Source organism: Crocodylus siamensis, chromosome 4 (genome assembly GCF_052110815.1).
Source record: "Crocodylus siamensis isolate JL-2025a chromosome 4, ASM5211081v1, whole genome shotgun sequence".
Classification (NCBI taxonomy): Eukaryota; Metazoa; Chordata; order Crocodylia; family Crocodylidae; genus Crocodylus; species Crocodylus siamensis.
In genome coordinates this window covers 125510956-125538181 of record NC_143398.1, presented here as the reverse complement: position 1 = coordinate 125538181, position 27226 = coordinate 125510956, and the positions used below count along the sequence as shown (strand labels likewise).

General features: G+C 44.5%; 1 protein-coding gene across 11 annotated transcripts in view; it reads left to right on the top strand.

Annotated features, from left to right (window-relative positions):
• Window positions 1-27226, top strand: part of ITPR2 (inositol 1,4,5-trisphosphate receptor type 2) — a 537951-nt gene that overhangs the window by 140186 nt on the left and 370539 nt on the right. For 9 of the 11 annotated variants that reach the window (XM_090043677.1, XM_090043678.1, XM_090043674.1 and 6 more), the window contains 11 exons: window positions 812-966; window positions 2091-2190; window positions 2331-2491; window positions 6796-6937; window positions 7605-7766; window positions 8683-8855; window positions 10698-10817; window positions 10909-11094; window positions 11827-12078; window positions 17071-17215; window positions 18093-18243. In XM_090043677.1, coding sequence (XP_089899803.1) covers window positions 812-966; window positions 2091-2190; window positions 2331-2491; window positions 6796-6937; window positions 7605-7766; window positions 8683-8855; window positions 10698-10817; window positions 10909-11094; window positions 11827-12078; window positions 17071-17215; window positions 18093-18243 — 1747 coding nt within the window. The remainder of the gene's footprint in view (window positions 1-811; window positions 967-2090; window positions 2191-2330; window positions 2492-6795; window positions 6938-7604; window positions 7767-8682; window positions 8856-10697; window positions 10818-10908; window positions 11095-11826; window positions 12079-17070; window positions 17216-18092; window positions 18244-27226) is intronic. The other 2 variants (XM_090043675.1, XM_090043673.1) reach the window with 1 other exon arrangement.

The window sequence follows — 27226 nt, the reverse complement described above, 5'->3', positions numbered from 1 at the left end:
GTGGCAACCACCCGCAGAAGCTGGCGGCAGCTTCGGCAGCAGCCAGTCTCAGGGGGGCACATGCCCCACCCATAACCCCCCATGTGTCGTCTATGTAAATCTCTGTAGGTGCCTATCTGCATCAGGAGGGACCTACATACCTTTGTCAAACTGGCCTTTCAATGCCAGGGCCCCATCTTGTTTGGTGGCCCTCAGTTCCAACTGCAGACAAGGGGAGTTGGAGATGCTTAGGACCAGGCAATGTCCAGCTTCAAACATGTTGTCTGTCAGTCCATGTTGAGAAGTTTAATAGGCTCAGATGGCAGTACTCCTTGTGGTGACAGGTTGGTTTGAGTGGGGCTCTGTCTTGGTCAGTCTCACTTCCAGTGCCAGCGTTATGACCATTGGTGGGGGAAAGAGAACAAACTCTTAAAAAAAAGCATTTGGATTATTTTTTTTCTCTCTCTCTGTCTCTCTAAAACTAGATTTTCCTCCCATTTCTTTTTTTATTGTTGGCTGTCTGCAAACTAGAGCTGTGTAGCTGCATTTGTTGGGTCTGCAATAACAGCAGGTTTTTGAAGCTGCTGATGTCAAATAATAACGTAAATAGGACTATTGTCTCAATTGCTTGTGACTTGTGTTTGTTATAATGATTATCTAGACCCCATGGCCCTGGGGCAAAGTGCATCCTTTGTGTTACAGTCCAAAGCTGGCCCTAGCACATCCTTGCTGGAACATAAAAATAATATTCAGGTGTGTTACTTGTCCACAAAATAATTGGAGAATTTATAATGGGTCCTGATACAAGCAAATAACCCATGTGCCTAATCAGCAGAGAGATGGCGACCTTCCTGCTTCAAAGAAGAAACGCCAAGCAGGGGAGAAGATTATGTATACTTTGGTCTCTGTACCACATGGAAATGACATTGCATCTCTCTTTGAACTGGATGCCACCACTCTTCAGAGAGCTGATTGCCTGGTTCCAAGGTAAAACAAAGTAAAAAAAATAAAAAAAGGTAGTGCTGCACTGACCAGGCTTCTCTCTAGTGATATACTGGTGGGTAAAGCAGAACAATCAAACAGAAACTAGCATTATTCTTCATTTAAAATTGAGGAGTGTTCACAGATAAACAAGAGATATATAAAACATGATCCTGCAGCTATGATTGGATAAAATAATTGTAAGGACAGAACATGTAAGACCTAAAGGGAGTCTGTCAGGATAAAAATAATAGGCCAGATGTTGCACTGAATATAACTGAGAGCAGAGTTGAGCTCAGCACACTGCTTGGAAAAACAGGACTGGTGATAGATCATTCACAGTAAATAATTTATTCGATGACTTTTGCTTGTCTCCCTGGCAGATCACAATAACTTTTTAAATGTATTTTTGTTAAAATTTATTCAAAAATAGCTTTTTGAATGTTTTACTGTGGGGATTAATTGTGAATATTTGAAATTTAAACCATTGCTTAGCTACAGTTGTCCAGGTAAGTCACATGGTGCAGTCACTTTGGGGCAAATTGTTGTCTGTTGATTTAAAATTTGATTCCTAAGTATGTGGATGTAACATTAAAGTTTATTTTCTGTGTTCATTTTTTTGCCAGCACAGTTCACTGGTCTGAATATTCAGACTTTGAATATGAAATAAGGTATTCAGACTTTGTCAAAGAGAATTAATTTTAACAGTAGAAGTAATATTCCCTGAAAAAATGATTGCATTAATTTCTTAGTGGTACCTTATGACTGCATCACAAGTTATTAAACTGAAATATTTTTTAAAAGTCCAGTATTTGCTTTTTGTGAACTTGATTAATAGTGGAGGGCTGTAAGATGATACAAATATTTACTCATGTTAGCATGAGCTTGCAAAATCTAACCATTAGCCTAGGAAACCTTATTTGTCAGTTTTACTTTTCTGGCATGTTATATTTTGGTAAACATATTGGTTGAGATTCATTAAAATCTTTTTACTTGGACTAGACTTTATAAATAAAATGTTTTCTTTGGGGCTCAATTAATCTCTTTCTTAGTGTCTCTGAAAATGTCTGGCACAAAACCAGTGCATCCTTCTTTCTCCAGCCTTGTTGTTTTGTTTGGTTTTTCTCTAGGAACTCTTATGTGAGACTGAGGCACTTATGCACTAATACCTGGGTGACCAGCACTAGCATTCCAATAGACACAGATGAAGAGAGACCTGTAATGTTGAAGGTAAATATTGGTGAACGTGTATGAATTTACCAAATTCATTTCTAAAACTTTCTGTCAATGATTTAACATCCTTGTGATTTACTTAGTGAAAGGTGGAGAATTGCTTATCCAAATTAAAGTGTGCTTAAATAATATTACAGATTGGGACGTGCCAAACAAAAGAAGACAAGGAAGCTTTTGCCATTATTTCAGTTCCTCTGTCTGAGGTCAGAGACTTGGATTTTGCCAATGATGCCAACAAAGTGTTAGCTTCAACTGTTAAAAAGTTGGAGAATGGAACAATAACACAAAATGAAAGGAGGTTAGTAATCTTCTGTGCTTCCCTCCCTCCACCCATCTCCCTTCCCAGTCAGTACCATGCACAGGAAGTATATACTATGGCAATGGATGTGGGGGTTACATTTGGACAAGTAAGTAGTTGGGTGAGATGGGGGTAGGGGGTGAGCGTTTGAGCTCAGGTCTCATATTCTCTTCTCTGTCACTGACTTCTGCTAAGACACTGGATGAGTCACTAAAGTTGTGTCTGCACAGCAAACCCAGCAGTAGCACCCTCAAGTGGACTGCTTTGTTTAGTGAGGGCTTCCTCCTAAACCAGAAGCAGGGCAGCTGTGACCATGTAGTTCCAGAAGTCAGCATTGCCCCGAGTGTTAATGATGCTAAGTAAGCCTGCCTTAAGTGCTGCCTGGATACAGCTTCCAGTTGAGAAGGCTGCCAGTGTGGAGCGCACAGCTTACTTGAGGAGGGTATCACTGCCAGGCACAGTACGTTTATAGTGAAAACATAGCATACCTTGATTCCCCATTTTGAAAATTGGCATAGATTCATAGATATTAGAGCTGGAAGGGACCTCATAAGGTCAACAAGTCCAGCCCCCTGCCCAAGGGCAAGAAGTCAGCAGGGGTCAGAGGATCCCAGCAAGATAGACATCTCAGTGTCTCTTGAAGGTGTTCAAAGCAGGTGCTTGAACCACCTCATGATAGTGCTTCTTGGTCTCACAGGGACCTTTTAAGCACTGAACACAGATAAGGAGGAAGAATAGGCAAATGTAAATTTATAATTTGAGTTTCTACCCTAAACTGCTTAAATTGTATAATAATTGAATCCTCTGGGCCTGATTCTTTATTTGCAGTAAGCCCATTGAAGCCACAGCCAGTGTAAAGGAACCTTAGAGTAGTGGTAATTCAGGTCCCTTTACCTTTCTAAAGCAATATAAAGGGGCCTTAGCATAACTGGGAAGCTGGCCCAACATCTACTCCTCTCTTTTTCTCAGCCCTCCTTTTATCTTCCCTAATTCCCTAGTCACTTCTTCTTCATACTACTACTGTAGTTAAAGTATCTGCCCTTCCCACTCATCCACGCTTCAACTGCAGCTGTTCTAGAGTGTCTGCCCTTCACATCTGCCCATGAATTAAGGGATTTTGTTGTATGTTGTAGCCAAATGTATCACACTGCTGGTGATGTACTTTACTATTTATTTTCAGCTGTCTGTGGTAAAATTGAATATTAGACAGCATCTCTGATACTATTAATTTGTAACTTTCATTCTACTGTGGATCATGCACAACTTTTTGCTGAAAATGTTAATTATTTTTGGCAATAAAATCGAATGTTTGTAGATTATCAAATCAAGAGCTTTTTTGTCAGTAATGATTGGAACAGATTGTTTGGTGGTAGATTGAAGATTTATCCTGATGTGCACTGCTCTAATGGTCCAAATGAAGTGTCCTCCTATTAGCTTTGCTGTGTTGTCATGATTCAGCATCATCAAGCAATGAGGCTATTGGTGTGATACAATGTTGAAAATATTTCAAAGCAGTTTCAGTACCTAATCATTACTTCTGTATCCCTGCTTTTTTAAAATGAATAGAATCATATTATCACAGATAAGTAGGGCTGAAAGGGGGACCTCAGAAGGTCATCTACTGCAGCCCCCTGATGGAGGGCAGAATTATATCCAACTAAACCATGCTGTCAAAGTGTTTGTCTAAGCTACTCTTAAACTTCCAAGGATGGAGATTTCACAGCCTCCCTGGGTAACCAGTTCCAATGCTTAACCACTCTCCTAGTAAGAAAGTTCTTCCTAGTATTCAACCCAAATTTTCCTTGGTGCAATTTAAGACTGTTGCTCATCATGTTGTTCCCTGTGGCCATAAAGAATAGTCTATCTCCATCTTCTTTATAACTTCCCTACAAGTACTTGAAGACTGTTATGAACCCCCTTCTCCATCTCCATTCATTCTTTTCTTCTCCAGACTAAATAAACACAGTTTTTCTGGTTTTCCTTATAAGTCATGTTTGCCAACCCCCTAATGATTTTTTCATGCTCTCTGTTGGACTCTTCCTAATTTGTTGAAGCATGGGGTCCAAAACTGGACACAGGATTCCGAATGAGGCCTCATCAGTGCTGAATAGAATGGAGGACTTGCTTCCCTTGACTTGCAAGTGTCACTTATATTAATACAGCCCACTATGCTATTAACCCTTTTTCTGTAACAAGAACACACTGTTGGCTCGTATTCAGCTTAATAGTGTTTTTCGTTTCCACTTACTCCACCATGTTCTGGCTTAGATGCATAGTGATCCCACAAGTTTTGTCTTGTTGCTCAGTCCCACACCATCTGTTTGGAAAGCACCCTTATGTTGTGAGTCTTGCTCTACTCAATCATAGCTACACATGGGCTATGATTTTGTGTTGATCAGTAGGTTAGCCACACTGTTGCTATTTTTATTAATGACAGTTGTGTGCCAGAATTCCTTAGCTGGCTTTGAAACTCTCCACCAAAGATCCAAATGTGACTCTAGTAGCAGACTAGTTTGTAGCCCAGACTGGATCCTGGCCAAATTCATGACCCCTCTTGAGGTCAGTGAAGTTAAATAGGCTTTACTGGGTACAACTACATGAGGCGTTACTGCGCAGTAGCTGGTTGCTACCATGCAGTAGCATTGCTGGATGCGACAGTATTGCACAGTGGTAATGAGCTCGTTGTTACTGTGCTGTAGCATCACGAAAAATCATGCGGGGATGGTACTGAACAATAACGCTAGTTACTGTGCAATCATTTAGTACTTGCATAAGTAAATGACTAAATGGCTGCTCAGTAAAAACTGTGCAGTCCGCTGCTCATGTAGATGCAGCCACTGAACAAAATCTGGCCTTCTGTGTGCTGACAGCTTTCCCCCACCCTTTGTTTTCCCTGGTTTATTTATTAGTTCTAGGGTAAGAGCTTGTGGCTTTGTAGAGGTTCTGCAGGAAAACTGCTGGTTCTTCTCAAAGATGTTCCTTAAAGTGAGTACAGTGACCATTTTGATTTCAGAGTTGCAGGTGCAATGTCATGATATTATTTGCTTGCTTCTCCCAGGAATGAGAGCCATCCTTTGGTAGCAGCAGAGACATTCTTTATTAGAGCACATCCTAGTTCTCACTAAAGCTCATTCAGCCTAGTAAGGACAGCAAGACAGACTGCCTTTTTTTCAAATCCATTTTCAATGCTTCTTTTGATCAATGCTGTCAGGGGCTGGTATTTCATAGTTTTCATAGACATTAGGGCTGGAAGGGACCTCGGGAGATCGAGTCCAGCCCCCCGCCCAAAGGGCAGGAAGTCAGCTGGGGTCATAGCATCCCAGCAAGATAAGCATCCAATTTGCTCTTGAAGGTGTTCAATGTAGGTGCTTGAACCACCTCCAATGGCAGGCTGTTCCAGACCTTGGGGGCTCAGGCAGTAAAGAAATTCTTCCTTATGTCCAGCCTGAAACGGTCTCACAGTAGTTTATGACCGTTCGACCTTGTTATCCCTTGGGGCGCTCTGGTGAACAAACGTTCCCCCAGATCCTGGTGGTCACCCCTGATAAACTTATAGGTGGCCATCAGATCACCCCGAGCCTGTGCTTTTTTAGGTTAAAGAGCCCCATGGCTCTCAGCCTGTTGTCGTAAGGTCTCTTTTCCTGACCTTTGATCATGTGCGTGGCTCTTCTCTGGACTCTCTCAAGCTTCTCCACATCCTTTTTGAATTGTGGAGCCCAAAACTGGACGCAGTACTCCAGCTGCGGCCTCACCAAGGCCAAGTACAAGGGGAGAATGACGTCCCGGGATTTGCTTGAGAAGCATCTATGGATGCAAGCCAGCGTTTTGGTCGCTTTACTAGCCGCAGCATCGCAGGATAGTATTGGAGCAGCATCGTATTGGAGCAGGATGCTCCCATCTCTCTCCACTGAGTGCATCAAATTTAAATTGGACTTGTGTTTAGCTTTTGCCTGGAGAACGCTAGGTAGACTGAGTGTGAGAGCATCTTACTACTGTCACTGGACCTTGAAGCCAGCTGGTGTTTTTGTCCTGTGTACATTTCATATTTCTGAATACTGTTTGTCAACTCAACTTGCTGCCCTGTTTGCTGCTGTTGCTGTTTAATGCCTTGGTAAACATCTCTGTGATGGATTTAAGCCTCTGCTATTCAAGGCCTTGAATCCTTAAGTGCATGTCAAACTTGGCTTTACAATGACTGAAGTTCTGTTGTGCAAAATAAAGCCTATTTTAAAATGTGATTTGCTCTTTTATTGAATCCAGCAAAGAATGGAAGGGTAGAGTTATGATTTTGTTTCTCTTTCTAGGTTTGTAACCAAGCTGCTGGAAGATCTCATTTTCTTTGTTGCTGATATACCTAATAATGGGCAGGAAGTTTTGGATGTGGTTGTCACCAAGCCAAACCGAGAAAGGCAGAAGTTAATGAGGGAACAAAATATCTTAGCCCAGGTGCGTTAGGGGTATTAGCAGTATTTTTAGATTTATGCATACGAGTGAGCTGCTTGTGTAATTAAGTAGGCTACATCATGCTTATGGGGTTGAAATTACTGGGCTCATCTATTTGTTCTCTGAATAAAGGAGGGGCAATTAAAATGTTATGTATAAATGGCAAATTCTATTTTCAGTGATATCCATACAACTCCACTGAATCCCACGGCTCTGTCTGAGAACAAATTCTTGACCAAAGGTGGTGAAGTTGAAACAGATTTGCAATTTAGTCCCTGACTTGAGTGCATGCCACAATTTATATCAACCAGGCGTTATATTCTTTGTAAAGGTGCTTGAATAAACATGGTAAAAAGGATAAAGATGCGGAATAAGAGCCAAAAATGTCTTCCTTTTTGTCTCTTAATTTGTACCAGTGAAGGCATTTATGATGATGTCAGTGATCATTGTTTGCTTGGGGATATCAGTCAGCAGGCTGGGGAGAACATGGCAAGTTATTTAATGTCTGAGGTTGACAGTGCCACCCAACATATTCCATTTTAGGTCGTTAACAAGAGTGGCACCCTCTTTCTTATTGGATTTAAATTACACCTGTGGCTTTCTGTGTACATAGCCTCCAGCATGGCTAATTAAAGACATCTTTGTTCTCACCCTTCTTGGTTCTGAACAGATATTTGGGATTCTCAAAGCTCCTTTTAAGGACAAAGGAGGAGAAGGATCAATGCTGAGACTTGAAGATCTTGGTGACCAGAGATATGCGCCATACAAATATGTGTTAAGGCTATGTTACAGGGTACTCAGACATTCCCAGCAGGACTATAGGAAAAATCAGGTCAGTGATCTTATTTTTTTTCCACTCAGATTACTGCATAACTGTACTCTGGGTCTGATCCTGCACACAGAGCATGTTTGGAGTCTTAGGTGCTCTAATGAGAGAGGGTGGGTTGGCTCTGTATGTGTAGCAAATCATGTTACAAAACAAGGAATTCTTATACTAAGCAGAAGTGAAGTTGTGGCTGAGGAACTTTGACAAGAGATCAGCAATCAGGTTTGAGTGCTACAGGTTTAACTTTTCTGGGATGCTACCTGCTTATCACTCCATTAGCTGCATGTGAGACTGGGACCCCTGCTTCCTGGCCTTCTGCTGCATTATTAAAATGGGGCCCTTGTACTCCATGTTAGAGAGAAGGAAGGTTCTGTTAACATTTGAATTCCTCTTGCTGGCAATTCTGTGGAGCAAGGAGTGGTAGTAGTCTTTGAAACAGGGTTTGTTCCATTATCCTGCCCAGCCTGCTACCATAGGAGGCTGTTTGCAAGCAATAGAGAGTTCAGACCACTACAGTGGATGCTTTTACAAGCCACAGAAGGAAATAAATTGCTGCCTCTGTAGGGGTGGATGGACAAAAGAGAAGGGGTTGAAAAGACTATCAGTATCTGGGACTTTTTTAGTTGCTTTCTAAAGCTGTGCAAAATATTTCAGTTCCTAAAAATATGAAGACTGTTCCTTCAAAATATGTTTCAAGTCTTCCATTATTTTCGGTAGAAGTGTTGACAGTCCCTGGACAATTATGTTTTTTTTTCTTGGATTACCATCATCCCTACAGTCTAGATTCCCTTTAGTGCATGCCACTGGAAAGGTTTTGAGAGTTAGTTTGATTGTTAATTAACAAAGATATCCCTGATCCTAAAACAAGCATTGTTTCTTTCACACTGTTTAACAGATCATCCTGGGGCTTTTTGTTTTTCAGGAATATATTGCTAAGAACTTCTGTGTCATGCAGTCCCAGATTGGCTATGATATTCTGGCAGAAGACACCATCACAGCTTTGTTACACAACAACAGAAAGCTATTAGAGAAACACATCACGGCAAAGGAAATAGAGACATTTGTTAGTTTACTCAGGAGGAACCGAGAGCCAAGGTTTGAAGTAGTCTGCAGAACTTTCTTCTTGTGTATTGGTAGCCTTTTATTTCTGTCAGAGATGTTATCTGCCTTTTGTTTATCTTGTTGTCTTTTACTTGTGGTTAATTATTTGCTTGGACCTGGCAGACAAAAAGATGTTTTGTTTATAAAGTCACACGGAAGAGAGAGCAGAGATACCTGCAAGTCTGGAATTTGACTATTTCCACTTGCCAAAATGTGACTGGTTGGAAAACAGTGTTTCCAGTTCATAAGAAAATTTCATTTATTTAAAAACTTCTTTCTGTTAGAATCTGACTGAAATAAAAAAAAAGTTTTTAAATTTCCTACAAGCTGGAAGTTCTCTGGACTCTATAGCTGCTCAGTGAAACTATTATTAATCTTAGTTTTACTACGTGGGGAAGCAGTGACATTGGCAAGAATGCCATAAGTTTACTAAGCAGTTGCAGGGGATGCCAGGGTCCCTTGGTGTCCAGTACTTCCAAGGTCCTCAGCTCACCATCAGACTGCCCCAGGGATGCTGAACTTTCAAGGTACCCAGACCTGGGCCAAGAATCTACTCAAGTTTTGGTACACTGTTCGGGATTTGGCAGAAGCCTGTCAAACTGAGGATGTGTCCAACAAAATAAGGCTCAACTGATAAGTAGTTTCAAATGAAATTTTGCTGGAAAATTTCTGACTAATTCTAGTCGGAAGATAAAATGGATGAATGGAGTGCTTAATGAAAAGAAATCTCAATATTTTTGGTAAATATAAGAAATTTAATATGGTGAGAGCCAATTTATACCTTTGGTAACTGTGGATATCATTTTTATGGAAGGGATTTATAATATACCTGGAGGCTCTCTCTCTACCGATTTTGTTATTCTGCTCAAGTGTGCAGTCATGTCACCTTAAACTGTGATCTTATCATATCTCCCAAACCAAGCTGTGTTGGGGTTGGCCAGTTTTGGGGAAGGAGACCACATTGCTACTCACCAGATTCCCATCCTGGAATTGAAAGGGAAAGGGGCTAGGGAAGTATTAAGGGGCTTGTTTACTTTTTAAATTCATTATATCATGGAACTTTTTTGTAAGAGCAGAGATCTTTATCTTGTTGCATGAATGAGTAAATGTACTGGTTTTATGCAAAAATGGCACCGATCTTTAAGCCAGGGTGCCAGAATAATTCACATTGGAAGGATACACTTTGCAATCAAAGAATACACTTTGGAATCACCTAGTTAAGGGGTTGGGCATATAGGATTTACTCATAGGCTTCTGTGGCACTTCTTACTTCCATGAGTAAGAATTGCAATAGTAGACCCTAAAACACAAATGAGTTACGAAAAAGGAAACCTACTTCAACATCAGCTCTTGCTAGGCAACTTTTCCCAAAGCCCAAGTAATTCTCTTTTGCCTATTTCGATTTCTGTAGCATTTACAATCATATTTGGCAGTTTCTTTAGTAAAAATATTGTATGCCATTCCTGAGCATCGTTAATTACTTGCTACCAGAGAACTGAGTTACCTGCTACCATACAACTCGCTGTTTAAGTGGTGAATGAACTGACTCCTGAATATAAGATGTTTTCTTATATTTGTGAACTTACATTCCACAATTCACAGAGCTTTTTGGAGAGGAAGTGTGACCCATGCTAACACAGTGTTGATTTTGTCTTTCTATACTGGGTAGAAAGTTTGAGGCAGCCAGTGGCTTCATACTAATGGACCCAAGTCCTAGCAGTGGTGGAGAGTTTCATATTTTTAGGAAAAGCTTCAGATGGAGAAATTTATTTCTGTTGTGATCTGTGTAATGGTTCGTCCTGCATTTTGTTGTATTTGCCGTTTCCCCCTATCTAGGTTCTTGGATTATCTATCAGACCTATGCGTTTCTAACACAACCGCAATACCAGTAACTCAGGAGCTTATCTGCAAGTTTATGCTGAGTCCGGGAAATGCTGACATTCTCATTCAAACCAAGTAAGCATCTACCACCAAGACACTTTTTATTACTGCATTGCCTCTATTGCTACATGTATTGGCAGCTACAGTATGCATTATTTATTTGAAGGCTGGTTTCAGCGCAGATAGACAATCCCTTGGAATGTTCAGTCATCCCCGATGATATTGACGAGGAAGAAGTTTGGTTGTATTGGATTGACAGCAATAAAGAACCTCATGGCAAAGCTATCAGACATCTTGCTCAGGAGGCTAAGGAAGGCACAAAAGCTGATTTGGAAGTTCTTACTTATTACAGGTATTCCATTTTTAGAAGGAAGATGATACTATGCTAGATGGAGAATCCGATGCGTTTCTTATTAAAGCCATCTGCCACTCTTTTAAATGGGAGTAAGGTGTGGGGCCTTTGGTTTGGTCGGAAATGGGGTCTAAGTTTATGTTTCAATTACGTTTTGTATGAAGGATCACAATCTACACCATGTTTTCGAAATAGGCACTGAAGCTTCCACCCTTTTGACAGATCTCCATGTGTAGAAATTCTGTGGTTTCATCTCCTCGCTTTTCCATGCAGGTTATATGTTTTAGTTTACACAATAGCTAGTGCAGTGACAGCCACTTTGTATTCTTGTAGACAAGGTGTACTGGGAGCAGATGCCCAGAAGCAATTAGAACTGAGCACTATGAAGACTTGCAGATACCAGACACTCAAAGCCACGGTCATGAAACAAAACCTTTAATGGATTGAAGACAAATAGCTCAAAGGCTTCATCCTGCCATCATTCTGTGTTGAGTTCCTTTGAACTCCAGTGGGAGTCGAGTATAAAAATTGTTGGGGATAGGAGCCTAATACTAATGTTTGTGATGGCAAGGTAGCCTCTTCATTAGCGAAGCCACTGTGTGATTTCTAGTATGTTGCATTGGGTGGGCAGAGATCAGGCTCACAAGATTAGATTCTTTGAATGCCACAGAGCAAGGTACCAGAGAAATCAAATGTACTGTTGAACTTGCACCTTTATTTTTTTTATTTCAGGTACCAGTTAAACCTCTTCGCAAGAATGTGCCTTGACCGCCAATACCTAGCCATAAACCAGATTTCTACTCAGTTGTCAGTAGATTTGATCCTGCGATGCGTGTCTGATGAAAGCCTTCCATATGACCTACGGGCTTCTTTTTGTCGTCTTATGCTACACATGCATGTAGACAGAGATCCACAGGAAACTGTAGTTCCTGTCAAATATGCCAGATTATGGACTGAAATTCCTACCAAGATCACAATACATGAGTAAGTTAAAAAAAAAATCACCGATGTATTTTAAACGGATCAAATTTGTGTTGAGCAAAACTGTTAGAGGCTGTTTATTTTAATGTGGTGCATGTAACAGAGCATAGGAATGCCCTGTTATTTGCAGGGGCCTGAACAGCAGCAAGGCAGCCTTCAGCTGGCTGCAATCCCGGTTAGGCACAACTGCCTGATTGGGAACAGGGACTGCTGCTAGCAGCTGGGAAAACAACAACCCAGCTAGGGCTGTTGCTTGTGACACCTTGGAGGTAAGGGCAGGAGTTATGGGGATGGCTGGAGGCTCTTGGTCCTGGGGCATGACCTAAAACTACACCCTGCTGGGGTTGGATGGTGTGGTGGGGCTGCTTGTGGCAGGGCAGTATCCAGGAAATGTCACACCTGGTGCCTCCTAAATGAAGGGTGAGTATAGAGTGCCAGAAAGCCTCAGCCCCCACTGCCTTGTGGGTGACCCTGTGGAGGGGAAAGGCTAGGGGAGCACACCCCAAACAACAAAGCAAGAGCCTAGACTCATGGTGATCTCTGAGGTAGGACCCCAGGTCAGGAAGGGACCTGGGGTAGCGCCCAGACTCACCACAAACTCTGAGGCTGCACCAGGAGTGAGGATCCAGGGGGTTGAGGCCCTGAGCCTTTGGGGAGCTATACAAGAAGCTCCTGGGGTGAATGGATTAGGGATTGTTGAGGTCCAGTATAGGGCAGGGGATGTTTAGGGATACTGAGAAACCCAGTGTGGGGCGTATGGGGCTTGGAGCCCTGAAAGGGAATGAGGCTTGGAGCCCAGAGTTACTGGCAGGGCTTGGAGTCCTGAATTGATAGGGGGCTGGGAGACCTGAGTAGAACTGGGCTGGGAGCCTGAGGAGCAGTAAAGGGTTGGGAGCCGAAGTGATTCAGTGGCCGGGGTTTAGGCCAGAGAAGCAGGCCAGATGCTACGCCACACAGACCAAGGCCAGGTATGAGACCATGGATGTCATCTGTGAGGCATGGGACACAGTAAGGGAAGGGCGGAGCTGTGTGTAATGCCTTTGGCATCAGGGCAAGTAAATGGGCAGCCTCCTGCCTTGTTAAGATCTATCAAACATTATCATCAAGGCATGGCATGCAAGGTAGGCAGGCATAATGCTTAGAGACAAGTGGGTGGGCCTACGTTTAGACTGGCCCTGGGACACCCACTTCTTACAGTGTGCATGTGAGAATATGGTTTGTTGTTGAAGACAAACCACTAGGTTCTGTTAATTCTGGAGACTTAAAAGCATTTCATTTTTAATAAGAACATTTTTAAGTGCATCATTATAGGGGAAACTGGGAAAAACAGAATGGCCTTTACTCACAACTGCTAAGCTGGAAACCATTAAATTGTGATTAATATTGTACCCTTGCTAAGCTGAATCCTAGTTTTACACTCAGACCTTGGTTGTGGTTTTAAAGTCATCTAACTGAATGTCAGGTGCTGTGGGAACACATTGCACCAAAAGCCATTCACTGAGGCATTAGCTTCAATTCAGTAAAGTACTTAACGTGTGCTAGTTTTAAGTATGGGTGGAGTCCCTTTGATTTTATGGGAACTGTCCACTACTTAATTGTTGACAAAGCTAACCTATTTAATAATTTCTTTGCCCCCATTTTTCTGAGCAGTGACCAGGTCATCCCCCCCACTGGGATCCCCGGTGGTCCCAGGGGAGGCACAGCCAGGCCCACGGTCAGAGATGGCCTAATCAGGGAACTTCTGGTGGGACTGGACATGTTCAAATCAGCAGGTCCTGATGACCTCCACCCTAGACTGCTGCGGGAATTAGCAGAGGTCATTGCAGGACCCCTGGAACAGCTTTACAAGCACTTGTGGTGCCCTGGCGAGGTGCCAGAGGGCTGGAAAAGGGCCAATGTAGTCCCCATTTTCAAAAAAGGGAGGAAGAAGTACCCTGGAAATTATAGGCCTGTTAGTCTTACCTTGGTCCTAGAGAAGCTTTTTGAGAAAATTTTCTAGGTGCACATCTGCGAGGGGCAAGCAGGAGTGTATGCTTAGGGGCAACCTCTCATTAGAGGCAGGTCCTGTCAGACCAACCTGGTGGCTATCTATGACCAGGTCACAAAATCTTTGGATGCAGGTGTTGTGGTGGACGTAGTCCCCTAGGGCTCAGTTCTTGGGCCCGTAACTGTTCAACATCTTCATCAGCAACTTGGACAAGGGGGTGAAAAGCACCTTGTTCAAATTTACAGATGACACTAAGATGTGGGGAGAAGTGGGCATGCTAGAAGGGAGGGACAGGTTGCAATTAGATCTGGACAGGTTACAGGGGTGGGCAGATGGGAATAAGATGGGATTCAATACTGACAAGTGCAGGGTACTGCACCTGGGGAGGAAGAACCAACCTACAGGCTGGGGAACTCCCTTGTCATCAGCACAGAGGCAGAAAAGGATCTTGGAGTCATGATAGACTCCAAGATGAACATGGGTCACCAATGTGGGGACGCAGTCAGGAAGGCTAACTGCACCTTGTCATGCATCCACAGATGCATCACGAGCAGGTCCAAGGAGGTGATCCTCCCCCTCTATATGACATTGGTCAGGCCGCAGTTGGAGTACTGAGTCTGGGTCTGGGCGCCGCACTTCAAGAGGGATGTGGACAACATGGAGAGGGTCCGGAGGAGGGCCACTTGCATGATCAGGGGGCAGCAGGGCAGGCCCTACGAGAGACTACGGGACTTGAACCTGTTCAGCCTCCCCAAGAGAAGGCTGAGAAGGGATATGGTGGCCATCTATAAACTGGCCACGGGAGACCAGCAGGCAGCGGGAGAGTCCCTGTTCCCCTGAGCACTATTGGGAGTAACAAGGAATAATGGCCATAATTTGACAGAGAGTAGGTTCAGACTAGGTATCAGGAGGCACTACTTCAGTCGGGGGGGCTAGGATCTGGAACCAACGTCCAAGGGAAGTGATGCTCACTCCTACCCTGGGGGGTCTTCAGAAGGAGGCTAGATTATCACCTAGCCAGAGTCTCGTTTGACCCCAGCATTCTTTCCTGCCCATGGCAGGGGGTTGGACTTGGTGAACCGCTCGGGTCCCTTCCAACCCTGCCAACTATGAAACTGTAATTGATTTGATGCATCAGGGCCTGAGAGGCACAATATTTCTAAAACGTAATAACATAACAACTGTAATTTACTGGGTCATACCATTAATCCATCTTGCCCAGTGTGCTATGTAGCACATTGGCAAAGAGTGGATGCTGAAAGGGAGAGTGAACTGGGTATGACCAGGATTTTTCCCCTGTTCCTTTCCTACTTGCAGCCTCCAGCATTTGAGGTTTAGGAAGTTTTAATTCAGAGGCTGTGTACCCCTAACTCCCATGTTTAATAGCTATGGATGCACTTTTCCTCAAAGACTTTGTCTGATTTATCCAATCTCTTTTTGAATCTGGTTAAGTTGCCAGCTTCTACAATGTCTTGTAGCAGTGAATTCCAAACTTTAATTTTTTAAGGGTTTTTGAACCCAAAAGCTTGCTTAATAATTGTTTTCCAGCTATTTAAGTTGGTCTAATAAAGGGTATCAGATTCACACAAAGAACCTTGTCAAACTGTAATTATATACTGGGTGAAAAAGAACTTTCTTTTGTTAGTTTTAAACTTGCTACCTGTTAGCTTCATTTTATGACACTTAGTTTTTGTATTGTGAAAAGTAAATAAAAGATCCCTATTTACTTTTTCTTCACCATTTAGTATTCTGTAAACACTTATCATGTCTCCCCTCAGGTGCCTCTTTTCTAAACTGAATAGGCCTGGCCTCTTTACACTCTCCTCTCCATAAACAGTAATCATCCTTGTTGCCTTTGTGTACCTTCTCTAGTTCTTCTGTATCTTTTCAAGATGTGGGGACCAGACCTGGACACAATATTCAATGTGTCACAGTATCACCATGAATTTATAAAGGGGCATGATGATACTGTTAGTTTTGTTTACAATTCCCTTCTTAATAATTCTTAACAACTTGTTTGCATTTTTGATGGCTGCTGAGTGCTGAACTGATATTTTTAGCGAACTGTCCACAATGCCTTCCAGGTCTCTTTCCAGTATGGTAACAGGTAATGTATAACCCATCATAGTGTAGGTATAGTTCAGGTTATTTTTGCCCGGGTGCACTTACCTACGTTGAATTTTTGTCTGCCATTTAGTTGCCTGTTCAACAATAGTGCAAGATCCTTCTGTAGTTCCTCACGGTCCACCTTGGTTTTCATCATTTAGAATAATGTTGTGGCATTAGCAAATTTGGCAACCTCACTAGTCACCTCATTTTTCCAGACCAATTATGAACATGTTAAATAACCAGTCCCAACACAGATCCCTGGGAGACCCTGTTATTTACTTCTATCCATCCTGAAAACTGACCACTTACACTCACTCTTTGTTTTCTGTCCTTAAGCCAATTTCTAATCCACAGGTAGACCTTTCCTGTAATGCTATGACTACCTACGTTCATTAAGAGTCCAGATATACTATGTCAGATATACTATATTATACATTCATCAAAGTCCATATATACTATGTCAGCTGGATCACTTTGATTCATTTGCTTATTTCTAGTGGAGAGGGAGCCATATGGACACCAAGGCAACAGAAACTGCTGCATCCTTTCAGCTGGATTGTTTACTTGCCAGAACAATTTGGCTTTATGGTACAAAGAAAGGAGTTGATCAGAAGCTAATTTCTTTCATTTCTTCTGCTACCACTAATGTAGTAGAGTCCTTTCATATCTGTGGAAAAAATGGAGAGGAGTATTTGGGGGGGGGAATGGGGGAAGAGCAGGGATTGCATCCTTTTCCTGCTATTCCTACAAACCTGTGCTCATTTAACTGCCATCTAACCCTTTTCTCTACAAAGAACTTGAAATAGTTTTACAGCATCAGAGTGATTTCTCAGTTTAAGTGGCAATTTACCATATAAGTGGAAGAGTAACTTTGCTCTTCTCAATATTTTGCCTTATAGGTATGATTCTTTCACAGATTATTCAAGAAATGAAATGAAAAGGAAATTTGCTCTGACTATGGAATTTGTAGAAGAGTACTTGAAAGAAGTTGTAAATCAGCCATTTCCTTTTGGGGACAAAGAGAAAAACAAACTTACATTTGAGGTACCTACAGTTATTTTTGTCCTAATTTAGTACACCAAAGCACTAGTTATTAACTCTGTGTCTTCTAATATAAATGCTTCTTATTTAAGTATAAGTTTGGGGTATCAAATATTTTTATTTGGGTATCAAATGCATCTTTATGCCAACCTCATTAGTTTCACTGTTCTTATTTTCACTGTTGTTATGATATAATCTACTGTTGCAGTGTGCTGTTAAATAGTTGCAGTGTTTCTCCTACCAGAGGTGCCTGCCTTTCTGGGGCAGGGGAGGTGATTTATATGTGTGTATGGATGTATTCTCTCTCATTCTCGCTGACTTAAGGTGAGCTGAGATCCCTATAAAGGATATATTATACATGTCTAATCTGGTATTTTCTTAGTATTCAAAAAACACCTCTCAAAGGTTATTTTAAAGGTCCAGCTCCAACTGAGCTCAAGATTTGTCCCTCTCTACTGCTCCTGCTCATCCAGCATTGCCTTTCTCCATACTTACTATAATTTCATCATTGTTGCTTCAAGATCCATCATCTCTAAGAGTGCCTACTCTTTGAAAAACCCTTCTTCAATCTTTCGGCTTCATGGATCTTCAATCATATTTCTTTCCTCAAGTGAAACTCTTTCTTTCCAACTCTGGATAAATCTTCTGGTGTTTTCTCCCCTTTCTGTTTTAGTTTATGTAAGACATTATATTATTTTACTTGGAATAACATGTGATGAAACTGACTTGGGTCCAAACCACTAAAGTGAATGGAAAGCAAAACTCGCTTTGAATTGACCACCCTTTGGACTGGAGGTTCCACAGAAGATGTTATTGTACAAAATATAATGATCACTTATATTATTGATGTTTCCTTCATTATTTTTTTCTTTCTCCTTAGGTGGTACATCTGGCTCGAAACCTCATATATTTTGGCTTTTATAGTTTCAGTGAGCTGCTCAGACTTACTAGGACCCTACTAGCTATTCTAGATATTGTTCAGGTTCCTATGTCATCATACTTCGAAAGACTAAGCAAATTTCAGGATGGAGGTGAGCAAAGAGGTAGCAAGTTCATTAAATTGCATAATTCATTTTTTGGTGGCAAAAGTAATCTGGATGAAATGTCACTGATTGATTTAGAGGTTTTCTTTGTGAGTCCATCCATCTAGATCACAAGCCAAGGGTCAGAACAACCTAGTTCTGGTCTGACTTGGGCCAGGAGGTTTTGGCAGCATAGCAGTGGGGTTGGGGCTTTGCTCTTGCTGTCACCTCTTCTCCCCACTCCCTGAAGCCCTAGATGCAGCATGGATGTAGCTTCCAGCTGGAAGGGAGCTTCACTGGGGCTAGGCAGCTGGAAGTAGGGCTGCTGCCCTTCTCTATTCCAGTTCCCCTCCTGTCTCCCAGTTGTGGCATGGGCTTCCAGCTGCCCAGCTATGGCACATCTCCTTGCTCCCCAGCCCCAGCATGGGTGCTGGCACAGGCAAAACATGCCAGGTCTGCAAGTCAGATCCTGTTGCTGTGCGGGCTAGGTTCAGCCTGTGGGCCATATGTTACTGAACCCTGATCTAGAGGTACAGCAGATGGATGTGTTTCAGAATGTGAAACTACTTGGCCCAGCCCCCCAGGGAGAGAGAAGAGAAGGAGGGGGTACTCACCAGTCCCCCTCCTGTAGGGCAGGGCCCCCCAAATCCCAGGCAGGGCCCCCCTGACCTGAGAAACCAGCATCTCCCGACGGCAGGCCCACTGCGCATGCGCGTAGTTTAAAAGGGCCTGCCAAATGGGGGGGGAAAAAAAACCCCAAAAAAACCACACTCAGGTAGGCTCCGGAGCGGTGAGAGATGCGCGGGTGAAGCCCGCTGCGCCCCTGCTCCCCCGAAGCCCCCCAGACACCCCGTCAGCAGCCGCCGAGCCCCCTGCCGACCCCCAGCACAGCCAGAGGTAAGCGGGCTCGTGGTGGGAAGGGGTTAACTCCTCGCTTGCTGGGAGGAGGCCTCTGCCTGGTGCCAGGGCCGGTCAAGCCCCTGCCCAGGCCCCTACTTGGCCCAGCCCCCCAGGGAGCCACGCGAACAGGCTGCGCAAACAGGCGCTCGAGTTAGCGCGGAGTTCGCGTGGGAGAGGGCACGGGAGGGCACGAGACCCTGCCTGCGACCCTCCCCCCGGCCATAGCCAGCCCCAGCCGTAGCCAGCCTACCAGAGGCATGACACGGATGGGCACGCGCCGCACCCCGAGGGTCCCCTCGGGCTCTGTGGCCCCTCCATCGGGCACCTCAGAGACGGCCGCCCAGACGGAGCCCATGGTTCGGGCTCCACGCAGATGGAGCCCCTGGCTCTTGGCTGCAGGGGCTGCCTGTCCCTTTTTCAGGCTCTGGGGCCCGGGAGCATGGCCACCTCCCCTTGCAGGGTCTGCTCCCTACTGGGGTCTCTGGCGCGCCAGCTGGAGGAGCTCCAGGCCACAGGCCAGAGACTGCGTGCCATCAGGGACTGCGAGCAGGAGATAGACTCCTACTGCCAGGCCCTTCTCCCCCGGGAGCCGCAGGGGAGAGCTCCGTCTCCCTCCACGACTAAGGAGGACTCTGGGACCTCCCGCTCTGCCCAGTCAGGGTCATGGACCAAGGTGGTCAAGGGCCTGAAGGCTCGCTGCACCAAGGGCCCTCCCTCGCCGGAGCTTAGAAACACGTTCGCACCTCTTGCAGCCCCAGCAGAGACTGCTCAGTTGCCGGCTCCCGCAGGCAACCCAGGCTCAACCGCAGCTACTGGCCCCGCTCTCCCCAAGACAAAGCGAAAGGTGTTTGTTGTGGGAGACTCCATCCTGTGGGGCACTGAAGGGGCAATCTGCCGCCCCGACCCCTTAGCCCGGGAAGTCTGCTGCTTCCTGGGGGCCCGCATCCGAGACATTGCGGAGAGGATCCCGCAGCTCCTCCGGCCCACAGACCACTACCCCATGCTCCATATTCACGTGGGCACCAATGACACGGCTCGGAGCACCCCCAGCCAGGTCATGAGGCGCTACGGGGAGTTGGGAGCAGGGCTTAGGGGTCTGGGAGCTCAGATGGTGTTTTTGTCGATCCTCCCAGTCTCGGGCTATGGGCTGAGGAGGGAGAAGAGGATCCATGTAGTGAACCAAAGACTGCGAAGCTGGTGTCATTGGGAAGGCCTTGGCTTCCATGACCACAGCCCGCTCTTTGGCGAGAGAGGCAGCGAGCTGCTGGGAAGAGATGGCCTCCACCTCTGTCCCCTGGGGAGGAGGCTCTTCTCAGCCAGGCTGGCTGACCTGCTCCACCGGGCTTTAAACTAAGCCCGCTGGGGGATGGGGGGACTACTGCCACTGCTGGCCCGCTGAGCAACCCTTGCAAAGCCAGCGGACCAAGCCACTTAAGGGAGCCCACCCCCGCCTCAGCCCTGGCACAATCTGTGGGCAAGGCAAGAGCCCCCAAGGGGACACTTGCCTGCCTGTACACTAACGGCAGAGCCTGGGCAACAAGCAGGACGAGCTCGTCCTGCTCAGTGCAAAGAAATGTGATGTCATTGGGATAACAGAGACCTGGTGGGACTCCACCCATGACTGGACCACGGGTATAGAGGGCTATAACCTGTACAGGAGGGATCATGTTGACAAAAGGGGCGGGGGTGTAGCTCTCTATGTGAAGGAAAGCTACATGTCCCTGCAAGCTGATGTTGGCAACCGGCATGGACAGCTAGAGACCCTCTGGGTAAAAATTCATGGGGAATACGGCACAGGGGACACAACGGTGGGAGTCTACTACAGACCTCCCACTCAAAGTCCTGAGTTTGACCAGGAGTTCACCCGGGAACTGACTGAGGCCGCTTGCTCCAGGACCTTGGTTGTCATGGGTGACTTCAATTATCCGGACATCTCATGGGAAGATCACTCAGCAAAATCCGAGCGGTCGCAAAGCTTTCTCTCATGCGTGGATGACCTCTACCTGACTCAAGAAGTCTATGGGCCAACGAGAGGCAAAGCGCTGCTCGACCTGGTACTGGCTACGGGGGACGACCTAATCGGCGACCTAGTGATCGATGGGAAGCTGGATGACAGCGACCACGAGCTGATCACCTTCACCATCCGCCGTAAAGCTGGCAAGTCAGTCAGCAGCACAGAAGTCCTTGACTTCAGAAAAGCCGACTTTGACAAGCTCAAGAGGTTTGTCGGTCAGGCCCTCAGGGACCATGACCCCAGGGAGATGGGAGTTCAAGAAGAGTGGTTGCTCCTCAAGGAAGCGATCCTCAACGCACAAACTAAATCTATTCCAACACGGAGGAAAGGCAGCAAGAAGGCACAGCAGCCCCCCTGGCTCTCCAGGGACCTAGCGGGCCTCCTGTGGCTTAAAAGGAAAGCCTACAAAGGATGGAGGATGGGATTCACCTCCAAGGAGGATTACTCCACGCTGGTCCGGTCCTGCAGGGAGCAAACCAGGAAAGCCAAGGCTGCAACTGAACTCCAACTAGCTTCAAGCATCAAGGACAACAAAAAGTCCTTTTTCAGATATGTGGGGAGCCGGAGGAAAAGCAAGGGCAATGTTGGACCCCCGCTAAACCAGATGGGGCAACTGACAACTGACGCCCAGGAAAAAGCCAGCCTATTAAATAGGTACTTTGTGTCAGTCTTTCATCAGTCCCATGGGACGCCCATGCCTGCTATGGGACAGGGAAATCTGGGTGAGGGGGATCCCCTACCCTCCATAAATGCTGACCTCATGAAGGAACACCTTGAGAAGCTGGATACCTTCAAGTCAGCCGGCCCTGACAATCTGCACCCCAGGGTACTCAAGGAGCTGGCGAGCGTCATAGCCCAGCCCCTGGCACGGATCTTTGAAAACTCCTGGCGCTCTGGTGTAGTGCCCAAAGACTGGAAGAAGGCCAATGTGGTGCCGATGTTCAAGAAAGGGAGGAGAGTGGATCCAGCTAACTACAGGCCCATTAGCCTGACTTCTATCCTGGGGAAGATCTTAGAAAAGTTTATTAAAGAGGCCATCCTTAATGGACTGGCCAACGCCAACATCCTAAGGGATAGCGAGCACAGGTTTGTTGCAGGTAGGTCTTGCTTGACCAATCTCATTTCCTTCTATGACCAGGTGACCTATCATCTGGACAAGGGAGAAGAGATTGATGTTATATATCTTGAATTCAAAAAAGCTTTTGATCTGGTATCCCATGATCACCTCTTGGCCAAACTGGCCAGTTGTGGCCTTGGGTCCACCACGATCCGCTGGCTGGGAAATTGGCTCCGTGGTTGGACCCAGAGGGTTGTGATTGATGGCAGTCACTCATCATGGTGCCCTGTGACCAGTGGGGTCCCTCAAGGCTCTGTCCTTGGACCCATACTGTTCAACATCTTCATTAACGATGTGGACATTGAAGTCAGGAGTGGACTGGCCAAGTTCACCGATGACACCAAACTTTGGAGCAAAGCATCCATGCCAGAAGACAGGCGGGTGATCCAGGCTGACCTGGACAAGCTCAGCAAATGGGCAGACGAGAACCTCATGGTGTTTAACACGAAAAATGCAAGGTTCTCCACCTTGGGAGGAAAAACCTGCAGCACCCTTATAGGCTCGGCAGTGCTACGTTGGTTAGCACTACAGAAGAAAGAGACTTGGGGGTCGTCATTGACCACAAGATGAACATGAGCCTGCAATGCGATGCTGCGGCTAATAAAGTGACCAAAACGCTGGCTTGCATCAATAGATGCTTCTCGAGCAAATCCCAGGACGTCATTCTCGCCTTGTACTCGGCCTTGGTGAGGCCGCAGCTGGAGTACTGCGTCCAGTTTTGGGCTCCACAATTCCAAAAGGATGTGGAGAAGCTTGAGAGAGTCCAGAGGAGAGCCACGCGCATGATCAGAAGTCAGGAAAACAGATCTTATGATGACAGGCTGAGAGACATGGGACTCTTTAGCCCGGAAAAGCACAGGCTCAGGGGTGATCTGATGGCCACCTATAAGTTTATCAAGGGTGACCACCAGGTTCTGGGGGAACGTTTGTTCACCAGAGCGCCCCAAGGAATGACGAGGTCAAACAGTCACAAACTCCTGCAAGACCGTTTCAGGCTGGACATAAGGAAGAATTTCTTTACTGTCCGAGCCCCCAAGGTCTGGAATAGTCTGCCAGCGGAGGTGGTTCAAGCACCTACATTGAACACCTTCAAGAGTAAATTGGATGCTTATCTTGCTCGGATGCTATGACCCCAGCTGACTTCCTGCCCTTTGGGCAGGGGGCTGGACTCGATGATCTCCCGAGGTCCCTTCCAGCCCTAATGTCTATGAAATCTATGAAATCTATAAAAAATGATCAATTAAATGAAAATTGTATTGACTGATTTACTGACATGTGCTGCTGCACTTTTGTATATTTGGAACCTGGTTGTTCTAAATCAGGTTTCAGTACTCAGTATCCAATGAATTAATGAGGAACCAGGAACCTGACCTGGGGCTCAGCTCTCAACAAATGGAGAGGCAGTATTTGTCTGGGCAAAGTACCAGCAGTTGCTTGTGTCTACAACTGGCATTTATCAGTTTTTGAGGAACATGCTTTTCTACCTCTGAGCACGGTGCTTTGCTGGCTGTAGTTAATCATGGAAATAACACATGGAAAAAAATTTGTTAGGCCAGTGCTTCTATCCTTCTGTCAATACAAGTTTCTTTCCTGTTGCACTCTTTGTTTCCTTAAACAATGGGCCTTCTGTACTTCCTTCAGAAGACTGTTTCAGAGTCTGAAATTTAATTTTTCGTGTTCTTAAATTCATCCATTACTCCTACATCAGTCCCTTACCTGTGTGCCACTCTAAAGAATATCTCTTCTTCCATAACTTTACACTCTTCATTTATGTATAGAGAGTTATTGTGTGTTAAAATTGGCTTTAATAAGTGTGCAGAGACCTGGCCGAAACAATCCCAGAGCGTTTAGGGCTGAATTATATTTTCCTTTGTGTGCCTAAATGGCATCTGGGTATGTACCTGAGTGGTTTAGGCCCTCCCTCTGTACTATGGATGCATGCTTAGTAGGCTTTGCATTGGTTAGACATGTACATGCCTGAGTGTAAATGTGGGAAAAGGAAGCGGGGGAGACCTTCCCATGTTTTTTCCCTAAAAGGTGAGTGGTTAGACACTTGTGCTATCCTCCAATCTAGCCCCAGTGTTTAGCTTCCAATCTTGATGAAGGTTTGAACCAAAGTCTTTTGACTTAACAGCAGAGGTCTCTTAACAGCCCTGCTAAGGAGCAGATATTGCCCAGGCCCCTCTCCCATACTCCTGGAATAGCAAGCCTTGTGGCTAGGGGAAAGACAGTAGCTTTGAGAGAACCAGTTTTACAAACTGCCTGTGCAGCAGTTCAGAAGAAGTGGGTCTTGGGACAGGATATTGTTTCACCTAATGAATGACAAAAGTACAGCTTGCATCCCACTCTGAGTTACTTGACTTGTGTGTAGTAGTGGTTCCATTGCTTATGCTGGATGTGTGAGTGCCCTCATAAATGCTCCGGAGATGTGTAGATGTCTCCCTGTCCCTATAATGAGAAGGCACTTATAATCCAGAGGGCAGGTAACTCATAGCTGCAGGCTGCACATTGGTTGTCAACTAGAAACAGAATTCTGCTCCTAGGGATTACAGCTGATCACAAAAGGAACACATATCAGTATTGTGTCATGTTGCCATGAACGAACCAAACACCACACTTGTATATATGAATGTGAGTATCAATGTAAGATATGGGAACCAAGCCCTCTACTCTAGCAAGCACTGGTAAGCCCTGACTGTGAAGCTGTGTCTTGTTTTGGGCACTATACTTAAAGAAAGATATGGACCAGTTGGAGAGAGTCTGGAGGAGAGCAACAAAAATGATCAGAAGTCTAGGAAACATGACCTGTAAGGAAAGACTGAAGGAAATAAGCTTGTTTAGCGTAGAAGTCTGAGGTGAGACGTGATAGTTTTCAAATATGTAAAGAGATTCCTGTAAAGAGTAAGGTAATATATTGTCCTTAATGACCATTGGGGAAACAGCAAGATGTAATTGCCTTAAGTAGCAACATGGGACAAACATGGGAAAACTCTTTTGCTTGTTCTTTGGCTAGGAAACTTGTCGCTTTGGAGACAGTTCCTTGCAATTCAGAGTTGTGTCAGCATGCTCTGCATCCTTAAATGAGATGAGGGGCAAGCCTGACCTGCATATGCACAATAAAATTTTACTGCACTTAGTTTGTCTGAAATGGCTTATGGGGCATGGTAGAGGTCCCATACAACCTTTTCTAGTAGGGAGGTGGGTTTTTTCCAGATGACCATTTTTTCCATCTTCCCTCTGCCCTTTCTTCTAACTTGTGTGATTTGGAACATACAAGTGACACGTTTCAAAGCTGATATGCAGAATGGTACTGATTTGTGTAGCAGGTGCCCACAGGCATCTATGCAACCACCTCTCATTCATGTGGGATGCATATGCTTTTGGCTTAGCTATAGACTAAGTGAGATCCTCTGGGTGCATATATTACAGAGATACATACTCCAAGAGTGATTTGCCACTGGCTCTCAAGTATTCAAAAGTGTCCAGTTCCCATAATTCCACTTCTGAAGATCTTATAAATGTGTTAGTTAAGCAAAAATGAGGGTGCTTTTCCTTTAAAAATAGTCAGTTAACCTTAGTTGCAATTTAAAATGAGAAAGGGAAAAAAGGAAAGAAGTGCTAGTTATTGTAGTTGTTGACATTCTGAAGACAGTTGGTGTGGCTGAAATGTCAACTATCTATAATTTTTCCATAATGTTGTGCCTTGCTATAGTCTGCTACTGTAGGAATGAATCAGACCTTGCTTCAGAATCAAAGGCAATGTACACCAGCTGAGGATCTGGCCTCTGTTCTTTTTCTCTTCTGTTCTCATATAAATTTATGAAGCTCACATACATTTTGACCCGTTATTTTTGGCAAGGAAAGTACCGTTGCAGGTCACTGAATTTATGCTTCTAAAAGTCAGGATCAAGCAGTCGCCAACTAGATTTTGACATGACGGACCCTTTGTTTTTGTATTATATCAGCACTATATACTGAATGTTAAGGAGTTCTACAAAGGACAAACTGTTATGGCTGAGATGCAGTGGATTAGCTAGTGTGTAGTTCCAGAAAAATGTCTTTTTTTTCAGGTTTTTTCCACATGGTTCTGTATGCCCATTGATATATAGGGATTCCCATGTTTCTGTTACAACCATAAGTCTCTCTTTCCAACCAAGGAAGAATTGCCAGACCGCAGCAGAATCCTGCCAACAGTTCAGCTAGCTGATTTTAAACTCAGTCCTTTATTTTAAACTCAGTCTTCCGCTGTTTTCTTCCTGTTAATCTCATTCATGCTGGTGGGAGTCTTGCTTATGTGAGGGCTTCTGAAAAGGCTTACATATGAGCTGGGCATACTGTTCTAATGACACTTTTATTCCTATTGCCTCAGGGAAGAAATAACTCTCATGGATATCCATTTTCACTGCTCTGAATAACACTCAGGTATTTCTGCTGATACAAAATGGATATGAACTGTGCCAGCTAAGTAGCCTTTTACTTTGCTCTGAAGACTACAGCAGACACAACATTGGAGAATCAGGCTTCAATAACCAAAATGTAACTGTCTTTCATAAAAGGGAGAGGAATTATTACTTGGCTTCAGCCATAGGTTTAGGTTATGATTTATAATTTAAAGTCATCATTTTTATGGTTTCCCTTCCCCTGTATATGTATCCCCTCTCTCTATCTGTTACAAAACTGAAGTAGTTTGGTTCATCTATCATTTTTTATTTATGCTTGTCCAGACTCTTAATTCCTACTTTTAATTTATAATAATCATTTCTTAGCTTATTAAATAAAAGGTCCAAGTCACAATAGAAAGTAATCTAACCTGCATTTCATGGCTGTTGGAAGAGATTGATTTAAAAAAAAATCCATATAGATTTTTCAGTTAAGTGTTTTTTTAATTCATAAATATATTTATAAATATTAAGAGAAAACTGTGTCTTGTCCTGTTCATGGCAGAGGAACCAGAGGGCCAG